Here is a 23,500-nt window from a genome sequence, read left to right on the forward strand (position 1 = left end):
GATCATTCATTCTGCCTTCTGACCTATTGTTTTCACCTTCTCAGTAGCACAAAGCTTGACCAGAAGAGTATCGTCCATGCGATTCATGATGACTGCTAACCTTAGCTGCATCTTTTTGAGCTTCAGGTCCAAGCTTCTGTTCTCCGTCATTGCTTCCTTAAGCAGAGAAGACAAGGATGTAGGTAGTGAGGGAGAAGCCAGTGACCTGAAGGAGATGAAAATCTTCGGCAAGACCCTCTGCATGTGTGCTTATTACAGGAGACATGGGGAAGTGTGCCGCGGTAACCTGATGATCTATGATGTGGTGCGAGTGCTGAAAGCTGCGGCTGCCTCGAAAGGCCCCTTGGGAAAACTGGAAGCTGGGGAACCCTACAGCGTTACCTATACTGCATATGGATCCTATGAATCTAACCACGATTCAGCAACATATGGTTGTTTCTCCAAGCCCGGCTCCACAAACACACATCTGTTTCAGCCATGTCCTCCAGGGATGACAGCGTCCTCCTTCTCCCTCTCCCCTCACAAATGAAGGGAGAAAAGTGATGAGCACACTTAAAATGATTCACCAGTTTATTTGTATACATGTAAATAAAAGAAGGATTCTGTATTTCATTAGCTTTGCTGCCACCACTGCTGTTGGGGATGTTTTTCTGTATGCTTTATTCAGCACTCTTGCAGACATCGAGGTTTGATTCTCAGCCAGCTGGCAGCTTATCTAAATTGTTATTAAGATGTGTTTGTTATAACAGAAAAAGAAAATCTATATTTAAAAGCCATTGTACATATAAAGACAGACAGGGCTAGGGGATACGTCCTTGTTTACCTGTGGGAGACCCCATGGAGGCCACTTTGTGACCTTATTTCTCCTTGCATCTTGTCTGAGATTTTCCCTCTTCTTCCCTGCCCCCATCCAGCCAACCTTGTTTTAATGCTGTGGTTTGTATTTGGCACATAGCGAATGCTTAATAAGTGCTTGTTGAATGTCTTTTTTTCTTCGTGAGAGAAAAGCAAGCAGCCTTATGAAATTCAGTCTTCGGTTCTCACAGGAGAATGGACCATTCTTAGGATCTTCTCTAGATCAGGGCTTCTTAAACTTTTTCCACTTGTGACCCCTTTTTGCCTGAGAAGCGATTCCAATATGCAGATATATACAATAACTATGAAAATCAATTCACTGAGTTATACTTTATAAATTTATTCAGATTTAACTTTCTGATAATAAATCATAGTTTCTAGCTCACAGTTCCCACGTGCAGTTATGAGATCCCATATGGGGCCACGAACCAGTTAAAGAAACTGGCCACCGTAAGCCACGACATAGCCTTCTTCAGTTTTGAATAGTTCTTTTTTTCTTCCTTGTGCTGCACACATCTGGAACCTATGAAATGCCATTTTCATGCTGACTTAAGAACTCTTGTCATCTCTCCTCAATTCTTGTTCCAAATGCCCTGAGTCGGCCCTCTGCCCCTGCTGAGAGGATCCCTGGGGTGTCCTCTGACAGGCTCAGCCCTCTCTTAGGAGTACATTTCATTGGTCCCTGAGACCGCAAGAGATGTCCTGGAATGACAGAATTAGAGTTTGAGGGGACTTTAGGCATGAATAACTTCAACAGTCTCATTTTACAAAGGAAGAAACAGAGGGAAGAGAATGTTTTGCCAGTGCTGGCAGTGGCATTTCTGGGCTTTGCGGCCCCAGGTCCCTGCGCCATACCACAGTCTCTCTCATGTCTTGCTGTCTCCTGCTGGATTAGTGATACCACCTTATTTCAGTGGGTCACGTTCTAGGGTGTATTATTAATGATTGACTCTGACTCATGGCAGACATCGGGATCTTATTTTGTGAATTGTCTCTTCGTGATCTTCAAAAAGTAAGCAATGGTTTAGATAGCAGAGGCTTTGAGTAAAAGATAGGATGGATGCCTCAGGACTGCTTCCCAACATTGATTGTAACTTTGGGAAGAATCAGTTAGTTTTCCAATGCTTTCCTTATTCTTCATCTGCTAAAGAGACATAATAATATACCCCTCTTCCTTTTTCGTAGGGACCATATAAAGGTCACTATATGTATGTGGGGGAGGGGGGTGACACACACAGACACACATAGATATTTTGGAAAACAGAGAATGTGTCTTTGGATAATCACATTCAGTCTTCCAGGATACTACTTAATAAATTGAATGTTTTAGAGATGATAGTATCTCTACCAAGTCCCACTTTGGTGCCTTAAAATGGCATGGAGGTGACTGTAGATTCTGGGAGACTGCACTTGTGGAGTGCTACCTCTGATATGTAGGTTTTACCACATTGGAAATCCTTGGACTCCAGTCCTGATGACGGACTGTGATTCAGTCTGAGTCACCAGGGAAGAACCATGAGGTGATTCTTTTTTGTGTGCACAGAAATCCATAAAACAAACAAATAAGAAATGTGAAATGGCATCCAGCCCTATAAGACCTTGTTCCCTTTCTGCAGTGATGTTGTCAGTGTTTTAAAAACAAACTAGGAAGAAGTTGCTAAGAATCATACACTTTTTAGATTATCCATAAAAGCTCATTAAAAATACAAGATCCTTGTTCAGTGGCCACATAACTACCCAAGAAATTGAATCATATCATAGGATCATGCATTTAGAGCTAGAAGGCTTCTTAATTTGAGGTCTTTAGTTTAATATCATCATTTTTATAAGTGGGGAAACTTAGGTTCAGACTTTAAGCATCTTGGCCATATAACTAATAAGCACCTGAGATGGGATTCTCAGGTGCTTATTAGTTATGTGACCCTGAGCAAGGTAATTAACTCATGTTTGCCTCAGTTTCCTCATTTGTAAAACTTGTATAATAATAATAACAGTACCTACCTCACAGGGCTGTTGTGAGGATCAAATGAGATAATCATTGTAAAGCACAGTGTCTGGCACGTTGAAAGTGTTCTATAAATGAGAGCTCTTATTATTCTTCAGATTCTGACTGAATGAGTTTTCTTTGCTCTGTGTGATGATCCTGCCATTCTCATTATGAATGAAACTGGAAGACAAAAAGAAGTCGATAGAAGGATGCCTCAGAGTTACTCCTTGGGGAAGACCAGTAATGGAGTTGGTTTCTCCATATTCAAATGACTGTGAGAAGCATTGAAGCAACAGGGCACTTTGTACTGCAGTGCACATGACAAGCATTTACGAGAAGACCTCCTAGAGATAATGAGACCTTAACTGAAAGTATTCTTGGAGAGGACTTATTAGGACATGGCTGAAACATTGAACCTGGGAGACAGGAAGAATAGTGGGGCTTTTGATGAAAATAGGGAAGCTTGCAGTTATAGGATGAGTTTAGAAGGGAAGATAATGAATTCTATTAAGAGACAGATTACGTTTGAGGTACCTCCAGTTGGAAGTGCAGATGTAGAGTTCATTAGAGACACTCTGCTTAGACAGAGAGATCTAAAAGTCATCTACATAGAGATGATAATTCGTGACAGATAATTCATGGGCTCACTAAGAAAGGATATTAAAAAAAAGAAGAGCCCAGGAAACAGCCACAGTTAGGGAGATTGTGCCATGGATACCATTCCAACAAAGAGGTCTGAGGAGTGCTTAGAAAGGCAGCCAGAGACTCAATGGAAAACCCAGAGAGGAAGACAGTATTGTTAACCATTCATACCAGGGAACCCCTTAATAGTGTCCATTGGTCAGTAGATCACATGCTCCTCAGAGTTACTATCACCTCCTCCAGCCTCAGTTTCTTTATTTGTAAAGTGAGCCTTAGCTCACAGGGTTGTTGTGACGACAAGGACTTTGTAAACCATCAAAAAGTGTGTGTGTGTGTGTGTGTGTGTGTGTGTGTGTGTGTGTGTGTCTACCAGACACAATAATGATGATTAAAGTAAGCATTAAAGCAGTAACTGGGCATCTAAGAGAACCAGTGACTAGAGCACCAGATGTGGAGTCGGGAAAACTCAGCTTTGAGAGTTCAGATATGGCTTGATACATTTATTACCTGCGTAGCCCTGGACAAGTCACTTGACCCTGTTTGCCTTAATTTTAGAAAATGGCAAACTACTCCAGTATTTCTGCCAAGAAAACCCCAGATGGGATCACAAAGAGACACGATTGAAATCACGGAACAACAACAATGAAGAGAGAGTTCAGTTACTCAAAGGAAACGTGAATACCTGCTTAAGGAAGGGCTTTTATCTCTGCAGCACTTGCCGTGCCTGCAAAAAGCATTCTCTCCTGTATTGTCCCTAGCGATAGGAGCGCCAAGCTCTGCACGCCCCTGAAATGGTTACGGAATGATTTCAGAATGACGGCTAGCACCCAAAGACTGCGGGATTGAAAGAAATGCCCACAGTCAGTCTACTGAAGTTTTGGGTCCCTCATAAAGAAGTGGCCACGTGCACTGAATTGTTAATGGATTGCATCTGGTCCTGCCCTCCAGTGGGTATTTGCTAATAGGCAAACAGAACAAGGTTGCCATTCCTCATTTTCCATTCAGTGGCACTCTGGTCATAAGAAAAAGAAAATGGTCCTCTTGTATCGGTTGATTATTTCAGAGGCTTAATGCAGAAGCTAGTGTTTTATGCATATCTGCGGTTGCATCTTTGGGAAAGGAATTGAATGCTAAGGGCATTTAAATACTGTTCTCCTTGGTCAGCAAGGATTGTTCAGCATCCCTGCGGACATATTTACAGTCACGGCTACCTGCGTGAAAACAACCTTGGAAGGAGGACAGTTTTTCGAATCCAGAAATTAATCTGAATGAGGAAACATTTTGTGTCATACTAATAGATCTGCAAATCACCTTTGGGAAAATGTGCTTTATGCTCCAAATTTGAGGAGTAAAATGCTTTTCTATTACTGACAAAAGCAGTTTTGAGATGCAGACATAAGGAAGACTCATTGTGAATTTTCAACGACTATGTGCTATGTAATCTTCTGTAAAATGTGCTTTCTTCCCCTCCTCTCCTCTTACCCCCCATGACCAATTTCTCAACATACCTCAAGAAATACTTAATTCTTCAAAGGTGTTACCTGACTTCTCTGCCTCTCCCTTTTTTAAAAAACATACACAAATAATTGCAGTTTGCAATTCTTCTCAAGTGCATCTTTTTTTTTTCTGTAGTGCTGAGCTTAAGCTTGCTTAAAGGCGAATAAGTAGACCATTTGTGGTCAAAAGAGCAGTTACATATACATAGCAAGTTGATACTTGCACATGCGGTGCAAATCACTGTCAACAAATTCACCACGTGCCAAACATTTGTAATGGTTCTGCTTCCATACTGTGCCTGTTGGCGTGATAGCATTTTTTTTCCTCTTTGATTTAGGAAAAAGAATTGAGCTTATCAAATGTTTTTTTATAAAAATCCTTAAAAATATCAGTAGTAGTAAACTGATTCTTGAAGCATTATTCTAGAATATCAACTTAATATTTGTAGTATTTAAAAAGATAAATGGATGGGGCATGTAATACCGAGGATTTAGAGAGAGTTTTTAATTGATTTACTTGAACTACCCACCTAGAGAGCCACCTTTGTCCAGCCCACTACTTTACATTTGACTATTAAACCCAGTAGTGCTGGACCACACCTTCTTTCCCATCTATAGCACTGCCTGACTTAGTTGTCAGTCAACATCCAGCCCATCAACTTCAGTATACATTGGCCAGTGATAAGGAATATGTTAATTTAGGATAATGCCAGTCATTATTCTGTCTCTGAAGAAGAGATTAGAGCAAAAGCAGGCATTTCAGAACCTTCAGAGCTCACCTTTGTCCCTGCCTCATAACTAATCAGAAAGGGAATAGATTTCCACTCAGAACCAAAAAATTTCCAAATGAAGAAATAGCTTAGTTTGATCAGTGCCATAGCAGTCAACAATTTTTTTATCTTCAGTTTTTGTTTCATTTCTGTCACAGATCCATAATATTGGAAAAAACATTGTTATAACTTTCAGTATATGTGATATAAATTATGTATTGCATAATGAATTATTTATTATATGCTGTGTAATAGCTGAGAAATAATAACTCAATACCTTGTGTTAAAAAAGGCAAGCTTCAATATCAGTGGAGTTGATGAAACTCAGTTTTAGTTATTCTAATTTTTTTCCAAGAAGTTAGTATTTTAAAGAGTCATGTTTGCAAGTTTTTCATCCCAGTTCATATGGTTTTTGTAATTTGATTGTTTAGAATTTTCATTTTCATTTTACTATTCTTAGATGTCTCCAACAGATTAATATTTGAAAAAATAAGATAAAGTCTTTTCATGGTTCTTTTAACAAAAGCCAATCAGTTTGCTAGCTTTTAAATCCCAGTAAATGAATTAAAATGTATATTTTGTCGTCTTTCATTTTCTGTTCACAGGAAGCAGTATGAGGGAGATTTACTGAGATAACCAATATAATTGAAAATTAATCCCCCATTAATATTGCCTTTTTTCATACTGAACTATATATATAGGCTACATCCAGGTGAATTGATGAATTTCAATCTGCCTTGAAAATAATTTTAAAGTCAATAGTTTTTACATTGATTTTCCCCCTCTTTCTCAAGTTTTGTAATGCAATAAAGTAACAAGCAGTATTATTTTTCAGAATTTAACAGGTGTGTCTGTGTTGAAATCAGGAGTCTATCTCAAGATTGAATTATAAAGCCATTACTGCTGCGGTATTTGTCTCAAAGAAAATATGAGCATGTAGTAATTCATTAGTAAGTGCCAAGCCTCTCAGAGCTGAACCACTGCCCTTTTATTATACATGACAAGCTTGTATCCTGTTGATGATATGGAGGAAAGAAAGAGAATAATTGTGAGGATAGAGACTAGCATGTCTCTATCTAAAATAGAAAAATAATCTTTTATTTAAAAGATTTATTATAAAAGAATTCTGACTTCCTGATGGGGAGGGCTGCTTTACTAAAGAGAGTTTTGTTCATTTATCAGGATGGTTTCTGAAGCTTTTGTAAGTCAACATTTAATTCAAGTGCCCATTTGGCCCATCATACCCTATAGTGTACTATAAGGCATGGTAGAGCAATAGAGAACAAATTGAAAGAGTGCCCTTGAGGAGCTTATGGAACAGAAGGGACAGAAGGAAAACAAATACTCTAACTGTAGGGCCAAATTCGCTAGGAAGGGGGCCACCGAAGCGTAGGCTGGTAGGCTGGGTTATGAAACCACATGTTACATTATCTGTGTAATGTTGTGTTTTTATTTATTTTGTTAAATATTTTCTAGTTACATATTAATGTGGTTCAGGCTCACTGGAGTAGTGTTTGTACCTCGGCTTCATCCACACACTTAACTGCAAACTGAGAGACTGTTGAGCCAGGCTTGCTTCTAGCATAAGATGGCATAGGGTGGTTTCATGTGAATTTTGGGCTACTTGGAGGTTAAGATAATAAATCCTGGGTGTAAAAGGAAGTTGGACTTGATGATCTCTGAAGGCTCTTCCAACTCAGTGTCTATGACTTTTAAATGCTCTCTCTGTAGAGTTAATATTTCTGAGTTGGGTTTTGCCCCAAAATGGGGCTGGGAGAAACCTTGGAGTTCTTCCTTCCAATGTGGTTCTCAGTACAGCCATTAGGAACCAAAAGGGTGAAGTCCCCTCACCCCTTGGCCCTGACTTTATTTCCTCCATTATTTTTACTTCTCTGGGGTACTGACAGTCTGCCCTTTGACCACTGTAGTTCAGCACATGCAGGCAGGTCAGTGCCCACTTAAACTCTGCTGCCCTGTGAGGGAATTTAGAATACAAGCCATGTAGATAAGAAGAATATATTATCAGCCCAACTTCATGGCATTCAATCCCCTTAACTTGGGTTTGAAAGCAATCCATTGTCTCATTACCGAAGCAGCCAGAGATGGCTCAGGTCCGTGCGCCTGCAGTTTCCTCGGGATGGGCTGGTTCTTGCCTTTCCCAACGCCCTCGAGATCCTTTCGGACTGTGACAAATGCCCCATTCTGTAGCTATTATAGGCTTCCCATGTGCCACCTTTCCCCGTGTATCTGCCTTGCCCCTCTTCTCACCCCTTTCTTGCCCTTTTTTCTCGCTAATCATAACAATTCAAGTGTTTGACAGCTCGGGGTTTTTTATGGCACTTCCAAGTGTACAAAGTGCCTTCCTCATGGCCTCCTACAAGGAAGGTGTCACAATCAGGATGCCCACTTTTGATCCGCTTAAGGTCAGGAGCTGAGAAACCAAAGAATCAAAGCTCTAAGTCCAGCTTCTGCCTCATTGTTTTTCTCCCATTCTCTCTGCCACTCAGGTCCTGGCTCTGGCACTTAGAATATAATACCCATAGTTCTTGATGCTAAGAACTATTTCATTTTCCCTTGTATTCTCAGCTACCAGCATAGTGCCGATCACCTGGTAGGCATTAAATAAATGCTTATCAACTGATTCCTGCCTTGGGACCTGGTGGAGAGAGTTGCAGAGTAAATAAACTTGACATGGGGTCAGGAAGATCCGGTTCAAGTCTCATTTCAGACGTTTCCTAGCTGGTGGCCTGAATAAGTGATTTAGTCCCTCTCTCTCTCAATTTTCTCATCTATAAAATGATGACCTTAAAGCCTCTTCTAGCCTTTATGAATCCGGTAATCTCTCAGAAACTCAGATTCCCCCTCTGTAAATTGAGAAAATTAGACTTGATGTTCTCTAAATCTGTGACCACCAAAGCATGGTGCTAACCCAAGCTACTGATCATTCTGCAAGCATTTATCAAATACCTACTGCCTGCCAAATGCTGTGCTCAATACTGGGGACATTAGTCATCTATCAGTAAGTTAGAATGTGTGTTAATAATGAATTTTCCTCGAGAGAATTTTTTTCACAGAAAAAAGAAGAAAAATGCTAAAGTACATAATCAGAGCTAGAATTTTAAACTGCTAAATCAGTAATAATTCTACTTTTTTGTGATGTATTTAGACCTCTCCGGTTTCATCTCTAGAGTAGTACTGTTATTTTGTAAACTCCCAAAGAACATGAAAGGAATTGGGTTCTATGACTGCTTCTCTAGGATTCTTTCCAGTTCTTTATCTGTGATCTTGTGATCATTGTCTTTTGTAGCAAAGTCAAAAATAAAATCGTCATCATTATTTGAAAATTGTTAAGATATTCCATTTTTGAAATACATTACAGTTTTATATTGTTATCCTCCCTCTTTAAAAATATATCCCACTTAGTAGCATTAACCTCCATTTTACAAGAGGTGAAATAGAATCAGCACAGATAAGTGGTTTCTTCCAAGTTGTAACAGAGCCAGTGGATTTAAAAAAAAAGGGGTATCTGCTTTGGAGGTCTCCATCTGCTGTCTAGACCATAGAATCATGCTGTCAGACATAAGCATTAAGCCATTGCTCAGTGATCAGTATGTAGAAAGGCAATATTGAAAGAGATGATGGCATAAATAATAATTATTTTGACTACAAAAAAATGGAAATTTCAATAGAATCAGTGAATCTGACCCAGTTTTCCTTCTTTGTCACTGTGAACAGAATTCCTTGACAAGAAGTGCACCACTTCCAAATGACTCCCAAGCACGCAGTGGAGCGCGATTTCACACTTCTTATGACAAAAGATACATCATCAAAACGATCACAAGTGAAGATGTGGCTGAAATGCATAACATCCTTAAGAAATACCACCAGGTAATTTTCCCTTTCTCTCCCTGTCTTTATGTGGAAATCTGAGAGTGGTTATAAATGATGATTAAATATTATTAAAGCTGAAGGACAGATGTGATACATAAATCCCCTTTCATCAGAAAGTGAAGCATTTTCTTAATATTAATATTAACTTGCTCCTATTACTGACAACTAATATATGGGATTGCTTATACCATAAAAAATAGGGTTCTGTATTTAGGTAACAGCTCTCAGCAGAGTACCATTTCTAGATCAGAAGGAAACAACTGGTTTGAAAGACTTTCCTTAAAGACTTTCCTTACGTATTAAAACTCCTGTAAGATTAAGGCTTTCTCCATACATCAAAACAGAATTGAAGGGGAAAAATTTGGGTCACTCATTCAGTTTTGCCCACAATTTTTTTTGGTGATTTTTCTCTCGAATTTATTGAATTTTTTTCTCTACTTAATTGAATGAATCCCCTGGATGATTTGGTGTCATCTAAATACTAGCTTCATTAAGAGGTAAAAAGTCAGGTCAATAAGAACTTGAAAGCATGTTTTTGAGGGCAAGTCAAGTGTATGTAATCAAGAGTTGACTATGTTTTGAAACCACTTTTAATATTTTATTTATTTATTTAATATTCCCCCCACTTGCATTGAAAACAATTTTTTATATTTGTTTTTGAGATTTTTTAATTCTAGGTTCTCTCTCTTATCCCCACCCACAATTAAGAAACCACATGTGAAGTTATATAAAACATTTCCATCCATAAAAGTTGTGAAAGAAAACATAAATTTCCCACCATAATGAAAATAGAAATTCTCAAGAAAAATTAAGAGAGGTGAGGGGAGGGAAGAAGGGAGGAGGAGAGAGGAAGAGAGACAGAAATAGAGAGAGAGACAGAGAAAGAGAAAATGAAAATGCTTCGATCTGTATTCAGCACAATCAGTTCCTAGGTATGGATAGGATTTTGAAACCATTTTTTAAAAAAATTTTATAAGCTTCATGAAGTTTAAATCTTAAGTGTATCCTTTTTTTCAGAGTTTTCAAATTGAAAAGATTCTTCTATAAAAACCTTTTTTTTTGTCCTAAGTTACATGTGAAAAGTAAATAATGTGTTGGCTATCCTTTGAATCTAAAAAAAGTATAGTTAATTATCTGACATTTCTTTTGAAAAAATTTTGAGTTAATATACCATTCTTTGAAGATATTCCTTTAATAAGAATGCAACATGACTTAATACAAGAAACATTTATTAAGAATCTCCTCTTTGGCAAGCTCTCCAGTAGTACAAAGACAGAAAGTTCCTGCCCGATTCTTTGTAGTGGCCAGAAACTGGAAACTGAGTGGATGCCCATCAGTTGGAGAATGGCTGAATAAATTGTGGTATATGAATATTATGAAATATTATTGTTCCATAAGAAATGACCAACAGGATGATTTCAGAAAGGCCTGGAGAGACTTACACAAACTGCTGCTGAGTGAAATGAGCAATACCAGGAGATCATTATATACTTCAACAACAATACTATATGATGATCAATTCTTTTTTTTTTTTTGAAGGTCTCATTTATTTCTTTTTTTTTTTAATAGCATTTTATTTACAGGATATATCCTGTAACTTTACAGCATTAACAATTGCCAAACCTCTTGTTCCAATTTTTCACCTCTTACTCCCCCACCCCCTCCCCTAGATGACAGGATGACCAGTAGATGTTAAATATATTAAAATATAAATTAGATACACAATAAGTATACATGACCAAAACGTTATTTTGCTGTACAAAAAGAATCAGACTCTGAAATATTGTACAATTAGCTTGTGAAGGAAATCCAAAATGCAGGTGTGCATAAATATAGGGATTGGGAATTCAATGTAATGGTTTTTAGTCATCTCTCAGAATTCTTTTTCTGGGCATAGCTGGTTCAGTTCATTACTGCTCCATTGGAAATGATTTGGTTCATCTCGTTGCTGAGGATGGCCTGGTCCATCAGAACTGGTCATCATATAGTATTGTTGTTGAAGTATATAATGATCTCCTGGTCCTGCTCATTTCACTCAGCATCAGTTCGTGTAAGTCTCTCCAGGCCTTTCTGAAATTATCCTGTTGGTCATTTCTTACAGAACAGTAATATTCCATAATATTCATATACCACAATTTATTCAGCCATTCTCCAACTGATGGACATCCATTCAGTTTCCAGTTTTTAGCCATTACAAAAAGGGCTGCCACAAACATTCGTGCACATACAGGTCCCTTTCCCTTCTTTATGATCTCTTTGGGATATAAGCCCAGTAGTAACACTGCTGGATCAAAGGGTATGCACAGTTTGATAACTTTTTGAGCATAGTTCCAAACTACTCTCCAAAATGGTTGGATTCGTTCACAACTCCACCAACAATGCATATGATGATCAATTCTGATGGACGTGGCCCTCTTCAGCAATGAGATGAACCAAATCAGTTCCATTGGAGCAGTGATAAACTGAACCAGCTACGCCCAGCGAAAGAATTCTGAGAGATGACTAAGAACCATTACATAGAATTCCCAATCCCTTTATTTTTGCCCACCTGCATTTTTGATTTCCTTCACAGGCTAATTGTACGATATTTCAGAGTCCAATTCTTTTTGTACAGGAAAATAATGGTTTGGACATTTATACTCATTTTGTATTTAATTTATACTTTAACATATTTAGCATGTATTGGTCATCCTGTCATCTAGAGGAGGGGGCGGGGGGAAAGAGGGGAAAAATTGGAACAAAAGGTTTGGTAATTAATCAGAGCTGTAAAATTACCCATGCATATAACTTGTAAATAAAAAGGTATAATAAAAAAAAAGAAAAAGAAAGTCCCTGCCCTCAAGGAGCTTATATTCTCCTGGGGGAATGCTATATTTATAAATAGACACATTAGAAGAGAAAGGATCTAGGCCTTGTTATAAAGAACTCCTTTAAGGAAACTCCCTCTACCACAGCAAATCTATCCCCATTCTGTAACTTTAAGTTTTAGAGAATCGTCTGGGGCACTGAGACGTTAAGTGATTTGTCTAGGTCCTACGTGTGTATCTGGGATGAGACCTGAACTAACTCAGCCTTCCTGCCTGAGACCAGTTCTTCATTTATTATTGCCATACTGCCTATTACAGACACTCATTGTGTTTACCCACTGTGGATCCATTAATGGGGAGACTCCCTCCACAGTCTATCTGTGCCTTCTCATCCTTTGAGACTATTGTGTGTTTCAGAGATCTTTCGCAGAGAATCCAAGAGCTGGAAGCCTTTTTTGGTTTTTTGGATCTTTTATCATTTCATAATGATCAACAAAGCATGCTGATTGTCTTTCTGATATCCCATACCTATGACTAATCTTCATCCTTTCCCAATCACATTTCCTCAGTGATAATTACTTATTGATTATGAAATTTCAGAATTCGTTGGGAGAATATTTACTTGGAAAAGATGAGTTTCTTTTCTTTCTTTTTTCTTTTTTTGCTGAAGCAATTGGGGTTAAGTGACTTGCTTAGGGTCACACAGCCAGGAAGTGTTACATATCTGAGGTCAGATTTGAACTCAGGTCCTCCTGACTTCAGGGCTGGTGCTCTATTCATTGCACCACCTCGCTGCCCCTGGAAAAAATGAGTTTCTGTGACAGATCATAACCCAAGTTTATTAAATATATTGTCTAATTTCCCAAATGCAATCCAAATTTTTTTCCTGTTTATTAGCGCTTGTGGCAAATACTGTTTCATGGGTTTCCATAAGTCTTTCTGGGCCATACCACACCAAGTAAGAGCTCTCTTTATCTTCAGCCAAGATGGACAAGGCCTCTCCAAGGTACCAGGCAACTTTGAGGCCCTTGCTTTCTCATTTTACAAAGGAGACATCTGGACAGGAGGAAGGACAGGAAACACCACACGTGAGCAGAGAAGAAGGAAGACCTCAGTGACCTAGAAGGAGCTAATGAGAGAGACTTCAATGGGAGCAGACAGCATTTAGGTTCAACTGGGGCAGGAAAAAGTAGGAATCCAAGAGGAGTCTAACAGAGCCATAGGACGGCTTCTAGCCCTTTTCCTACTTTTCAGTTCTGGGCTAACTTATTCTCCCTCTGCAGAGGATATCCCAGATATATGTGTGTAACTAATTTCTGTGTCATAGCCAAGACAGTAAACATCTATAGATCCATTGACCCTTTGGATTGTTAGGATGATCTCTTTAAAATAATCATATATTTCATTAAGGATTTCAATTGCCAATCTCATTCTCAAGGCATGACCATAAACTACCACAATATTTCCCAAATAGGAGTTTTGGAATACCTTACCTTCTACAGGCAATCTCTTGTCATTTTAAACTCTACATGAAAGTTAGGTACTTGCTGCTAAAATGAAAAAAGTTTTGCTTAGGTAATTGAAGGATCCTACCTCTGATTCTTGCTATTTGTGTGACTTTAATCAAATCATTTAATTTCTGGGGGTCAGCTTTCTCATCTGTAAAATGAGAGGATAGGACAAAATGCCTTCTGAAATCCCTTTTAGCTCTCTTTCATCCTGTAAATGTTGGGGAAACAGGACTCTTAATATGAGATATTTTCAGTGAAAATGATCAGTGCCTCTGGGAAACAAGCACACTATCTCCTTATTTGAGTCCTTGCTTGGCATGACAGATTTCTTGCTGAAGGAGAGCCTTTACAATTGGATTTTGACCTAATGTGGTGCTGAACATCTGTAATCCTGCTTCCTGGGAGGCTAAGGCTGCTAGATCTCATGAACTTGGTAGTTCTGAGTTGTAGCAGACTAAGCCAGTCAGTCAGGTGTCTATATTAAGGAATGAAGTTCAGTAGTGATATTATGAGCCCTTAGAGAGGCATGGCTACCAAACTATCTAAAAGATGTTAAATTACCCAGGTTGGAAACAGAGCAGCAGGTCAAAACTTCCTTGCTGATCAGTAAGAGGATCAGTACTGTGAATGACCAGTTCTGGATGAATCTCTGAATCTGTATGAATCTCAAAAAAAAGAAATAAAATAAGATAAAACTGGCTTAGACTATAGGACCCTTTAAAAAATCAAAATCCAATAAATACAAGAAGATCTTGAAATCTGGCACTTTCAGCATTTACATTACTTTATTAAAAAAAAAACTTGTAGATTTCGAAGTTCTTAAAAATATTTTTATTTCAATTTAAATATTTCCCAATTACATGTAAAAAAAAATTTTAACCATCACTTTTTAAACTTTTGAGTTCCAAATTATCTCCCTATCTGCTTCATCTTCCCTGTCCTTGAGAAGGCAAGTTCTTTGATTTCATTTATGCATAGGAGTTCATGCAAAACATTAGCCAAGTTGTAAAAGAAAACACAGACAAAATAAAAACATCAACAATAAAAATTTTAAAAGGGTGTGTTTTAATCTACATTCATAGTTCATCGATTTACACTCAGGAAGTAGATAGCATTTCTTATCACAGTCTTTATCAATTGGATAATGGCTCTTATTTTTATAAATTTTTCTCAGTTCTCTGTATTTGAGAAAGAGAATCAACAGAGAAACTTGTTGCAATTTTTTCTGGTTTCTCATGTTCCTTCTAATTTTGGAAGCATTAGTTTTGTCTGTGCATAAACTTTTAAATTTCATATAATCATGATTATCTATTTTACTTCCCATAATCTCCTCTATCTATGGACATAAACTCTTCCCTTATCCATAGATCTGACAAGTCCATTCTTTCATATTATTCTAAATTACTTGTGATATCACTCTTTATATCTAAATTAAGATATAGTGATATGTATCCATATATCAAAATTATTTATCCATTTTGACCTTATATTGATATACAATGTTACTGTAAAAATATGATCTTTTCTAAAACATTATTTGCCAAAATTGTTTGTTTTCTTTTTGAATTTTCATCAGCAAAACCCTCAACATTTAATATAGATAATTCTCTAATTTTATAAAGATGATGCAGTGATCATGTACAATTTTTTTATGTTATCTCAGTCACTTTTTTGTGCATTAATGGTATCTATGATTTTTTTTATCTGAGTATATTCCCCTATCTCACATACTTTTATTTTTCTTCATTTCATGAGAAGGGAGATCTTATCTTGGAGTTTGAGGTGTGTTTTTTTTGTTTGTTTGTTTAGTATTTTGATAATTGGATTTCAGTGTTATGGTTTCTTTTCTTTATAAATACTATTTATTTTACTTTATTGTTCTTAAAAACATTATTCTGAAAAATATTATTCTGAAGCCTCACTAAAATTGTCAGAGGAGATCATGACATACACAGAAAGGTTAAGAACTCTTGATATGAAGCAGTCTTTTGAGACTTTCAAGATTTTGTTGACCTAGCACTGTTTTCCTCAGTATTTACTAGGTCTCCTCTAGCTGCTTTTTTCAATTTTATCTTTCTAACTTTCATCCTAATTCTTTCCACATAGCACATCAAAGACTTACTTGTTAGGGTTAAAATGTTATTGCTGTTGCTACTAATGAAAGAAAAGTTGTAACAGGAATGCTGGTAGATTATTCAATTTTACATCCTTCCCTGTAGCCAACTGAACATTGAAGTTATTAAGAAACACAGTATATTTTGATTTGACTAATTTTGACTAAATTGCTAGGTCCTTTTTAAAATTCCTCTTCATCTTCTATAATAGATATTGGCATATAAACTGTAGCTCTCTCCATGGTGGATTTTTGCTTGTGCTCAATAAAATCAAGCCCCGAGAAGCAGTCTGGCTTAGTGGATAAAGATCCTGCTTTGGAGCCAGGAAAAAAATCGGGCTCAAGTTTCCCTACTAATGCCTATTGCCTACTTTAGACAAACATAAGATGTGCAAATTTAGAGACATCTCCATTCCAATGTTCATGTGGACTGTTTGTGCCTACCCTGTGGTAAGAGTCTTTTGAGCTCATGTTGGTCACCGATGGATACACTGCACATTGACTCCAACATAGTGATGTCACTTTGGTCCTCTTCGAACATGAAGGACACCAAGATAACCCTATAATCCTGGGCAAAACATACTATAACCCTCCATCCAGTGCCTACGCCGCTCTACGTTGAAATTACAATGAAATTACAGATCCAGCCCCCATCGCTGTCCTGTCACCAAAGACATCTCCTAGTGACCAGAATTTTGACATTGTGCCTCTTTTGCAAAAAGAGCACCATGAAGAAAAGTGCAGCTTCTATATCCATAGCTGTAGCTGTTTCAGAAACTAAGGAGGGAGAGAAGTTCGATGAAGAAATTAGCAGCATCATTTCAAATTAAATTACTGTGTAGGTATGATTGAATACTTAGGGATGATCATAGAGTGGAAAACAAAAATATGAATGAAGTGAAAAATGGTTCAGGAATAAGAAATGAGAGCAGCCAGAAGTCTTAGACCTCTATGTCAAGAGTATTTTTTCATATGTAAATTACGGGATTGTCTGTGTATCAAAATTGAGAGAATGCCAATGGACAGCTCATATGTTTTTTTGAAATTCACACAGTGCCACAAGGAAAACTCTCAACATGTTGGGTGACCCCCTCTGAAGAATTTTAAGATGAAAAAAGAGTCACAAAGAGTAAAATGTGGGTGGGTTGTGATTCTCATCACTGGACTGGTGAATTACAAAACCATAGAAAAGTATGTGAATCTGTCTTCATGTGCATAAAAGTATGTGTATGTGTGTGTATGTGCACGTGTGTGTGTGGGGGGGGGGTGTATTTAAGCTACTGAAGTTTAAAACTACATGAAGATTATTGGATTACCTTGTGTTTTCCTTCACTCTGTAAAACAGGGAGTCTGTTGATGTCCTTCTCGGGATAATGTTCTTAAATATATGAAAGAAAATTCAGAGTATTACAAAAGAAATCAATTAATTTAAATACTTATAAAATATTTTTTAAAGATCAGCTTCACAGGCTAAGAATTCATGCTCTAAAATAAATTTTTTTAAAGAACTTCTGCTTTAGAATGTTCGGTCAAGGCTCATTCTGACCACTTTGAAGTTTTTTCATTGGTGGCTTCCTTTGTAATTTACTTCATCAAAGGACATAGGGACAACCTGGCCCAGTGAATAGAGAATTAAGAAAGAATTCATGTGACTGTGGACAGGTCATTCAACCTGTTCATGCTCTGAACAACTTTCAAAAACATTAAGTTTCAGAAAAGTTGCTGACCTAGCCTGGTAAAGAAAATTTCTCAACAAGAACACTTTACACCAATGAAATTCCCTGTACCATAGAGATCTTCCCACAAAGTGTAGTGAGGTGACAAATTAAGATTTGGAAACTGAAAGGCGATTTTATACTGAGCTTTATTCTATTGCCAAATGCTCCAGTCACATTTTTAGAATAGAGAACAGATCAACTGCTTATGTCAAAAAGGTCGTTAATATATAAGGTGTGGCAACCGTCTTGGTGCAGCATTAAATTTTAATAACTTATAAACCATCTAATAGGGATAAAGTTTCCATCTGCCCTGAGACTTTTAGGACACCTTGTCGCTTGGTGGAAATTGGCATAAGCAGCAGTGCTGAATGCCCTTTACAATTCACCTGCACAGTACCGAAAGGGCATCTGGACCTTGACCAAATGTGTTGAGAGAGTTCAGAAATTCAGCAGGCCTATCCTGAGGCCTCAAAACAAGTAGCATGAGGAAGTCAGACAGGCAGCAGACAGGTGGAGAGCTCAGTGAGAGGGAACTAGGCAGAAAGCAGCAGATGGAGTCCTGGCAGTGGGTAGTAAGGATCTAGTTACAGGCACTGGGCAGGGAACCAAGACAAGAGCTTGGACACAAAAAAACAGGGACTCGTTACTGGGACATAGAGGGCAGCTGTTTGGTCATAAGAAACAAGGTAAGACACTGATGCCTGGCACTGTGGTCCAGCCCCAAGAGCAAAACCAGCCACAAAGCTGATTTGTTCCTTGTCTCATCACACTTTGGCTGCCTGGGAGGGAGATGGGCTGAGTTGGGCAGGAGGTAAAGCAGGTGTATGATGAGTGAGGCAATGTGAAAAAATAGAAGGGACACCTGATTAGGATTAAAAAGTCCTGGGTCAGGTCCCACTCAGCAAATACAACAAGCTTTGTGAATTTAAACTGGTCACAGCTTTCTGGAGTATGAAGGAGAGCACCAGACCAGGTGTCCAGAGGGATCTGGAGGTTGCATTCTTGCTCCAATATTTACTTGCTTTGTGATCATCAGCAAGACATTTAGTTTGAGTCAAACTCTCTAAAATGGGGATAACATACCAGGAAAATATACCTTACAAAGTTGTTGAGAATCCAGTGAGATAAGTATATGAAGTACTTTATAAACTTCAAAGCCTTGTGTAAATGTCATCTATTATTCTTATTTTTACTATTTTATGTAAAAGGAGAGTTTAAGATTAGATAATCTTTAAGAACCTTTCCAACTCTATAAGTTCTTAGATTCCATGAATGACTCCAGTTTTAGACACTGGAGAGATTCCAGCCAAATTGGTCCTTCACAGTAGGAAAAGAAAAAGTAGAAAAACAAATCTAGAAAACCATTTACCTGGAAAAAAGATTTGGAAGCAGTATATACAAAAGTGACAGAAGAAATAAACAAGGAAAGATTGTGTAAGAATTACTAAGTTTCCAAAGAAGAGTGAAGAAGAAAAGACTCTGATTGCTATGTTTCAGGAAATAGCAAAGGAACATTTTTCTAGTGATAATGAAAATGAGAAACAAAGTACAAATTGACCAAATTCACTGGATGAACAAAGGAGTGAGCACAAGATTCAACTCTGATAAATCATTGTCAAAACTATAATGACAAGGAAATGGGTTTTTCACTTCTATAGATAATGTTCCTGATCTCTCCCCATTTCTAATATTCCATCACCAAATGCCTATTGAACATTTCCATCTTGGCATCCCATTGGCATCCTAACTATATCATATCCAAAATAAAACACATTCTCTTCCATTCTAAACGTGTGTCCTTCTCCAAACTTCCTTATTTCTTTTGAGGTCATCTCCATGCTTTTGGTATACGAGGTTTATAACCTCAGTCATTCTTGACAACTCTGTTGTTATAGTTAAGTCCTTTCAGTCATAAACCCCAGTGGGGTTTTGTTGGCAAAGATATTGGAGTAGTTGGCTGTTTCCTTTTCTAGCTCTTTTTACAGATGTGGAAACTGAGGCATAGAGATTTAAGTGACTTGCCCAGAGTCCCATAGCTGGTTAGTGTCTGAGGCCAGATTTGTTCTCTGACACCAAAGCTGGTGTATCACCTATTTGCCGGCAATAATTCTATTACTTTTCATCTGTGTGACCTTGAGAAAAGCATATTGCCTCCCTGAGCCTCAGCTTTCTCAGCTGTAAAATGACCAGATTAAACTTAATTACTTCCAAAGTTCTTTACACTATCTCTCACATCAATTCTCTTTTAATGTTGTTTTTAAAAACTGATTCCTGTGCATTAAAGTAGTTGTATAATATACTTCCCTACTTTATTGAAGCTTCCCTGTAATCAGTGCGTGTCTGTGGGTGGAGGAGTTAAGTATGACCCACAAAAGGACTGAGTATGACTAACTTTGTTATAATCTGTACCTGTGTCCTCCAGCTATCTTCCAAAAGGAAGAATATGTTATCTCATTGGTTTGCTGTACCAGTGAAATCACAAAACCAATCCCTATTCAGTTACCTTTTAGTTATATTTTCACCTACGTACGTGTAGTCAGTGTTTATATTGGCTTTTTGGTTTTGCCTTATTTGTTCTCCATAACCCCACACAAATCTTTCTGGTTCTCCCTATTCCTCATATATATTCTGCTATTTTCACATATGACAATTTGGTTAGCCCTTCCCAAATTCATAGGTACCTTATCTGTTTCTATTTGGGTTTTTTCCTATAACAGTCAGGCCATGGAGTTTTTTTCAATAATTGCCCTCTTTAAGCATATATACACATTGGATTTCACCTTCAGTCTAACGGTCTTCACCTGAGTACAGACCCTATATTATCTTTCATCTATAGTTTATAATAAATGATCTCCTAATTGACTTCCCCACTTCTCTATTCCATCATCTGTATAAGTACCAAAATTTTCATCCTAACACAGAAGTCTTCCATGGACATGTCACTTCCCAGCTAAAAAGATTCTCAGTGGCTTCCTATGGTCTCTAGGATGAAATACAAATTCCTTAGTCTAGTCCTTAAGGTATTTTGCAATCTATCTCCATTTTAACTTTGTTTTACATTAATTCCCTTTGCAGAATCTGTGTTCCAACCCAGAATGGACTGCTAACAGTTCCCTGAAGCTGTCATCCCATCTTCTGACTCTCTGTGTTAACATAAGCTATTTTACATGCCCAGAATATATTCCTTCCTTCTCTTAACCTCTCAGTTCTTTAAAACTCAAATGGATGAATACCTTCGTTTTTTCCCCCATGCCTTGTGCATTATCTGCATCTCTCACAGGCATACACACACATATGCATATACCTATTTGCTAGTGCTCTCTATCTTTCTTTTTATTTATCTATGTAGACACTTAGACCATACCACCTCACACATAACACTTCAAGTTTCTTAAGAGCAGAAATTGTATGGTTTTGGTCTTCACATTCTCATGCCTTCAGTATAGCTGGTATCTGATATATGTTGTATATGATATATGTTAATTAAGTTGAATTATAAGTAGCCAAGAACAAAGGCATCACTATCAAGAAAATGGATTACAGTTTCACAAGGTTTTTTGTTTTTTTTTTAAAGACAAGAAAGGACAGAAGAAGCTGGAATATGATACAATAGAAAGAACATTTTTTACTGGCAACAGTTTTTTGCATTAATCCCTTAACTATTTCCCATTGTTTTTAAAGAACCCCTCAAAAGATACTGCCATATAAAAATATATACACACATATACACATACACACACACACACATATATACACAGACTTTTTATGAAATTCTTCTGTAATTCAACATAATACTGTAATTTTCTTTATCAGTCCATCCTAGAACATCAGTATGCTATTATTCTTGGTCTTGTTTATTATTATTATAAAAATTTTATGTTAATGTATTAGCTTATATATTTAAAGTACTTTATATACTTTTTTGCAACAACTCTGAAAGTTAGATATTTCAAGTATTACTATCTTTGCTTTATGAAGGAATGAAGAACCTGAGATTTACTGATTAAATTATTCTCCCATGGTCTTGCAATTTAGTAGGCAGGATCCTGACAAAGGCAGCATTTGAACTCAAATTTTTCAAACTTAGTCTAGTACTTTATCTACTACACATCTAAACAACTCACAAATTCCTCTTCCTCCCCATATTTGGGGAGTCAGACCAAAATATAATTGGAAAATGTTTAGTAAAATAAATAAAAATAAATAAAACATGGCTAATATATTTTAAAACGATATCATATTTCAATATCATACAATAAATCAGTGCACATATATAACCTCTTTCAAATTGCTTACCATTTGGGGGGTGGACAGAAGAGAAGAGTTTGGAATCCAAAATTTTCAGAAGCAAATGTTAAACATTATTTTGCATGTAATAAGGAAAAAATAAACTAATATTATTAAAAACAAAATTAAATCTATATGTGATCAATAGGGATCCTTGTGTATACATTAGTGACTCCCTTTTATACTTGAATTTAACGCCACTATCTAGAGATGAATCCCCTGTCTATAATATAGGATCAGAGGTGGAGGGTTACTTTTTCCAGGTCTGTGTAACAAAATATCTTATACTTTTTTTACTTTTGCAAATCTCATATATGATTCTCTCTCTGATGTGTCAGCTCTGTGTCTAAATTTACCATATTAAGTAGTTAGTAGTAATAAGTAAGTAGTAAATAGCCTTTGAAAGTGAGAAAGTAGACAATCTGATGACTATATATATATATATATATATATATATATATATTACATACACACACACATACATACATACTCTCCACCAACTTAAAATCAAACTGTATTTATCACGATACAGATTGATGACCTGGGTTTATATGGTTTGGTTGCTATCCTTCATTCTCAATGAGGACCAAAATGATATCGCTATGTTGGAGTCAAAGTACAGTATGTCCCACCGGGGCTGATCCAACCAGTATGAACTTGGAATGCTCTCACTTTTGGAATGGATAGATATGTCTTTAAATTTGCTCATCTCACATTCTTTTGAACTACTGCAGTTCTGCTTTGTTTATAGAGCCTTTGATACCAGCACGCTGTATTGGGCAGTCCTGTACATTATATCTATGTATAATTCCCCAGAAAAGCAGGTTGCTAAGGTAAGCAAACTTACCTACATCAGTCACTCTTTCTGCATTTGCTATAGCCAGTGGTTCCATATTTGGATGGTGGTGTGCTAGCTGGTGGAGAACCTCTGTTTTCTTGGCATTCGTTGTCAGGCCAAAATTAGCACAAGCAGCAAAGAATTGAACCGAGCTTTGTTGCCTCTTAGCCTCAGAGGCTGCATTAAGTGCATAATCATCTGCAAACAAAGCAGCGCGCATCCACTCTCCTTCCACTTTAGTCTTGGCTTGGAGCCTTTTCAAGCTAAATAATTTATCATCAAGTTTAACTTGACGCCATTTTTGTTCTTGTTGAAAGCGTCTAACAACATTGCGGAAAATAAGCACGCTAACAGTTCAGCGCGGGAGCAAGCCCACAGCCTTGCTTGTTGGTGACGGGGACGGGCAAGTGATTGTCCGTTCAGCAGAACTCAGGAGAGCCACCGCCTGAAACTTCAAGACGGAGGGAGGTGATTTGGCCGGCTGCCAACTGGAGTTACCATAGCCGAGTGCTTGGTGCCGGGAGAAGCTGCCTCCCACCGAGCTCCCCTGCAGCCTCTCTCTGAACAGTCAGGAGCTTTCCGCAG

General features: G+C 37.5%; 1 protein-coding gene across 1 annotated transcript in view; it reads left to right on the top strand.

The window, feature by feature from the left end:
* Window positions 1-23,500, top strand: part of PIP4K2A (phosphatidylinositol-5-phosphate 4-kinase type 2 alpha) — a 202,040-nt gene that overhangs the window by 130,275 nt on the left and 48,265 nt on the right. Inside the window, exon 4 of the mRNA XM_023505089.2 lies at window positions 9,486-9,638. Within this exon, the coding sequence (XP_023360857.1) occupies window positions 9,486-9,638 (153 nt within the window). The remainder of the gene's footprint in view (window positions 1-9,485; window positions 9,639-23,500) is intronic.

This window comes from Sarcophilus harrisii, chromosome 5 (assembly GCF_902635505.1).
Source record: "Sarcophilus harrisii chromosome 5, mSarHar1.11, whole genome shotgun sequence".
Classification (NCBI taxonomy): Eukaryota; Metazoa; Chordata; class Mammalia; order Dasyuromorphia; family Dasyuridae; genus Sarcophilus; species Sarcophilus harrisii.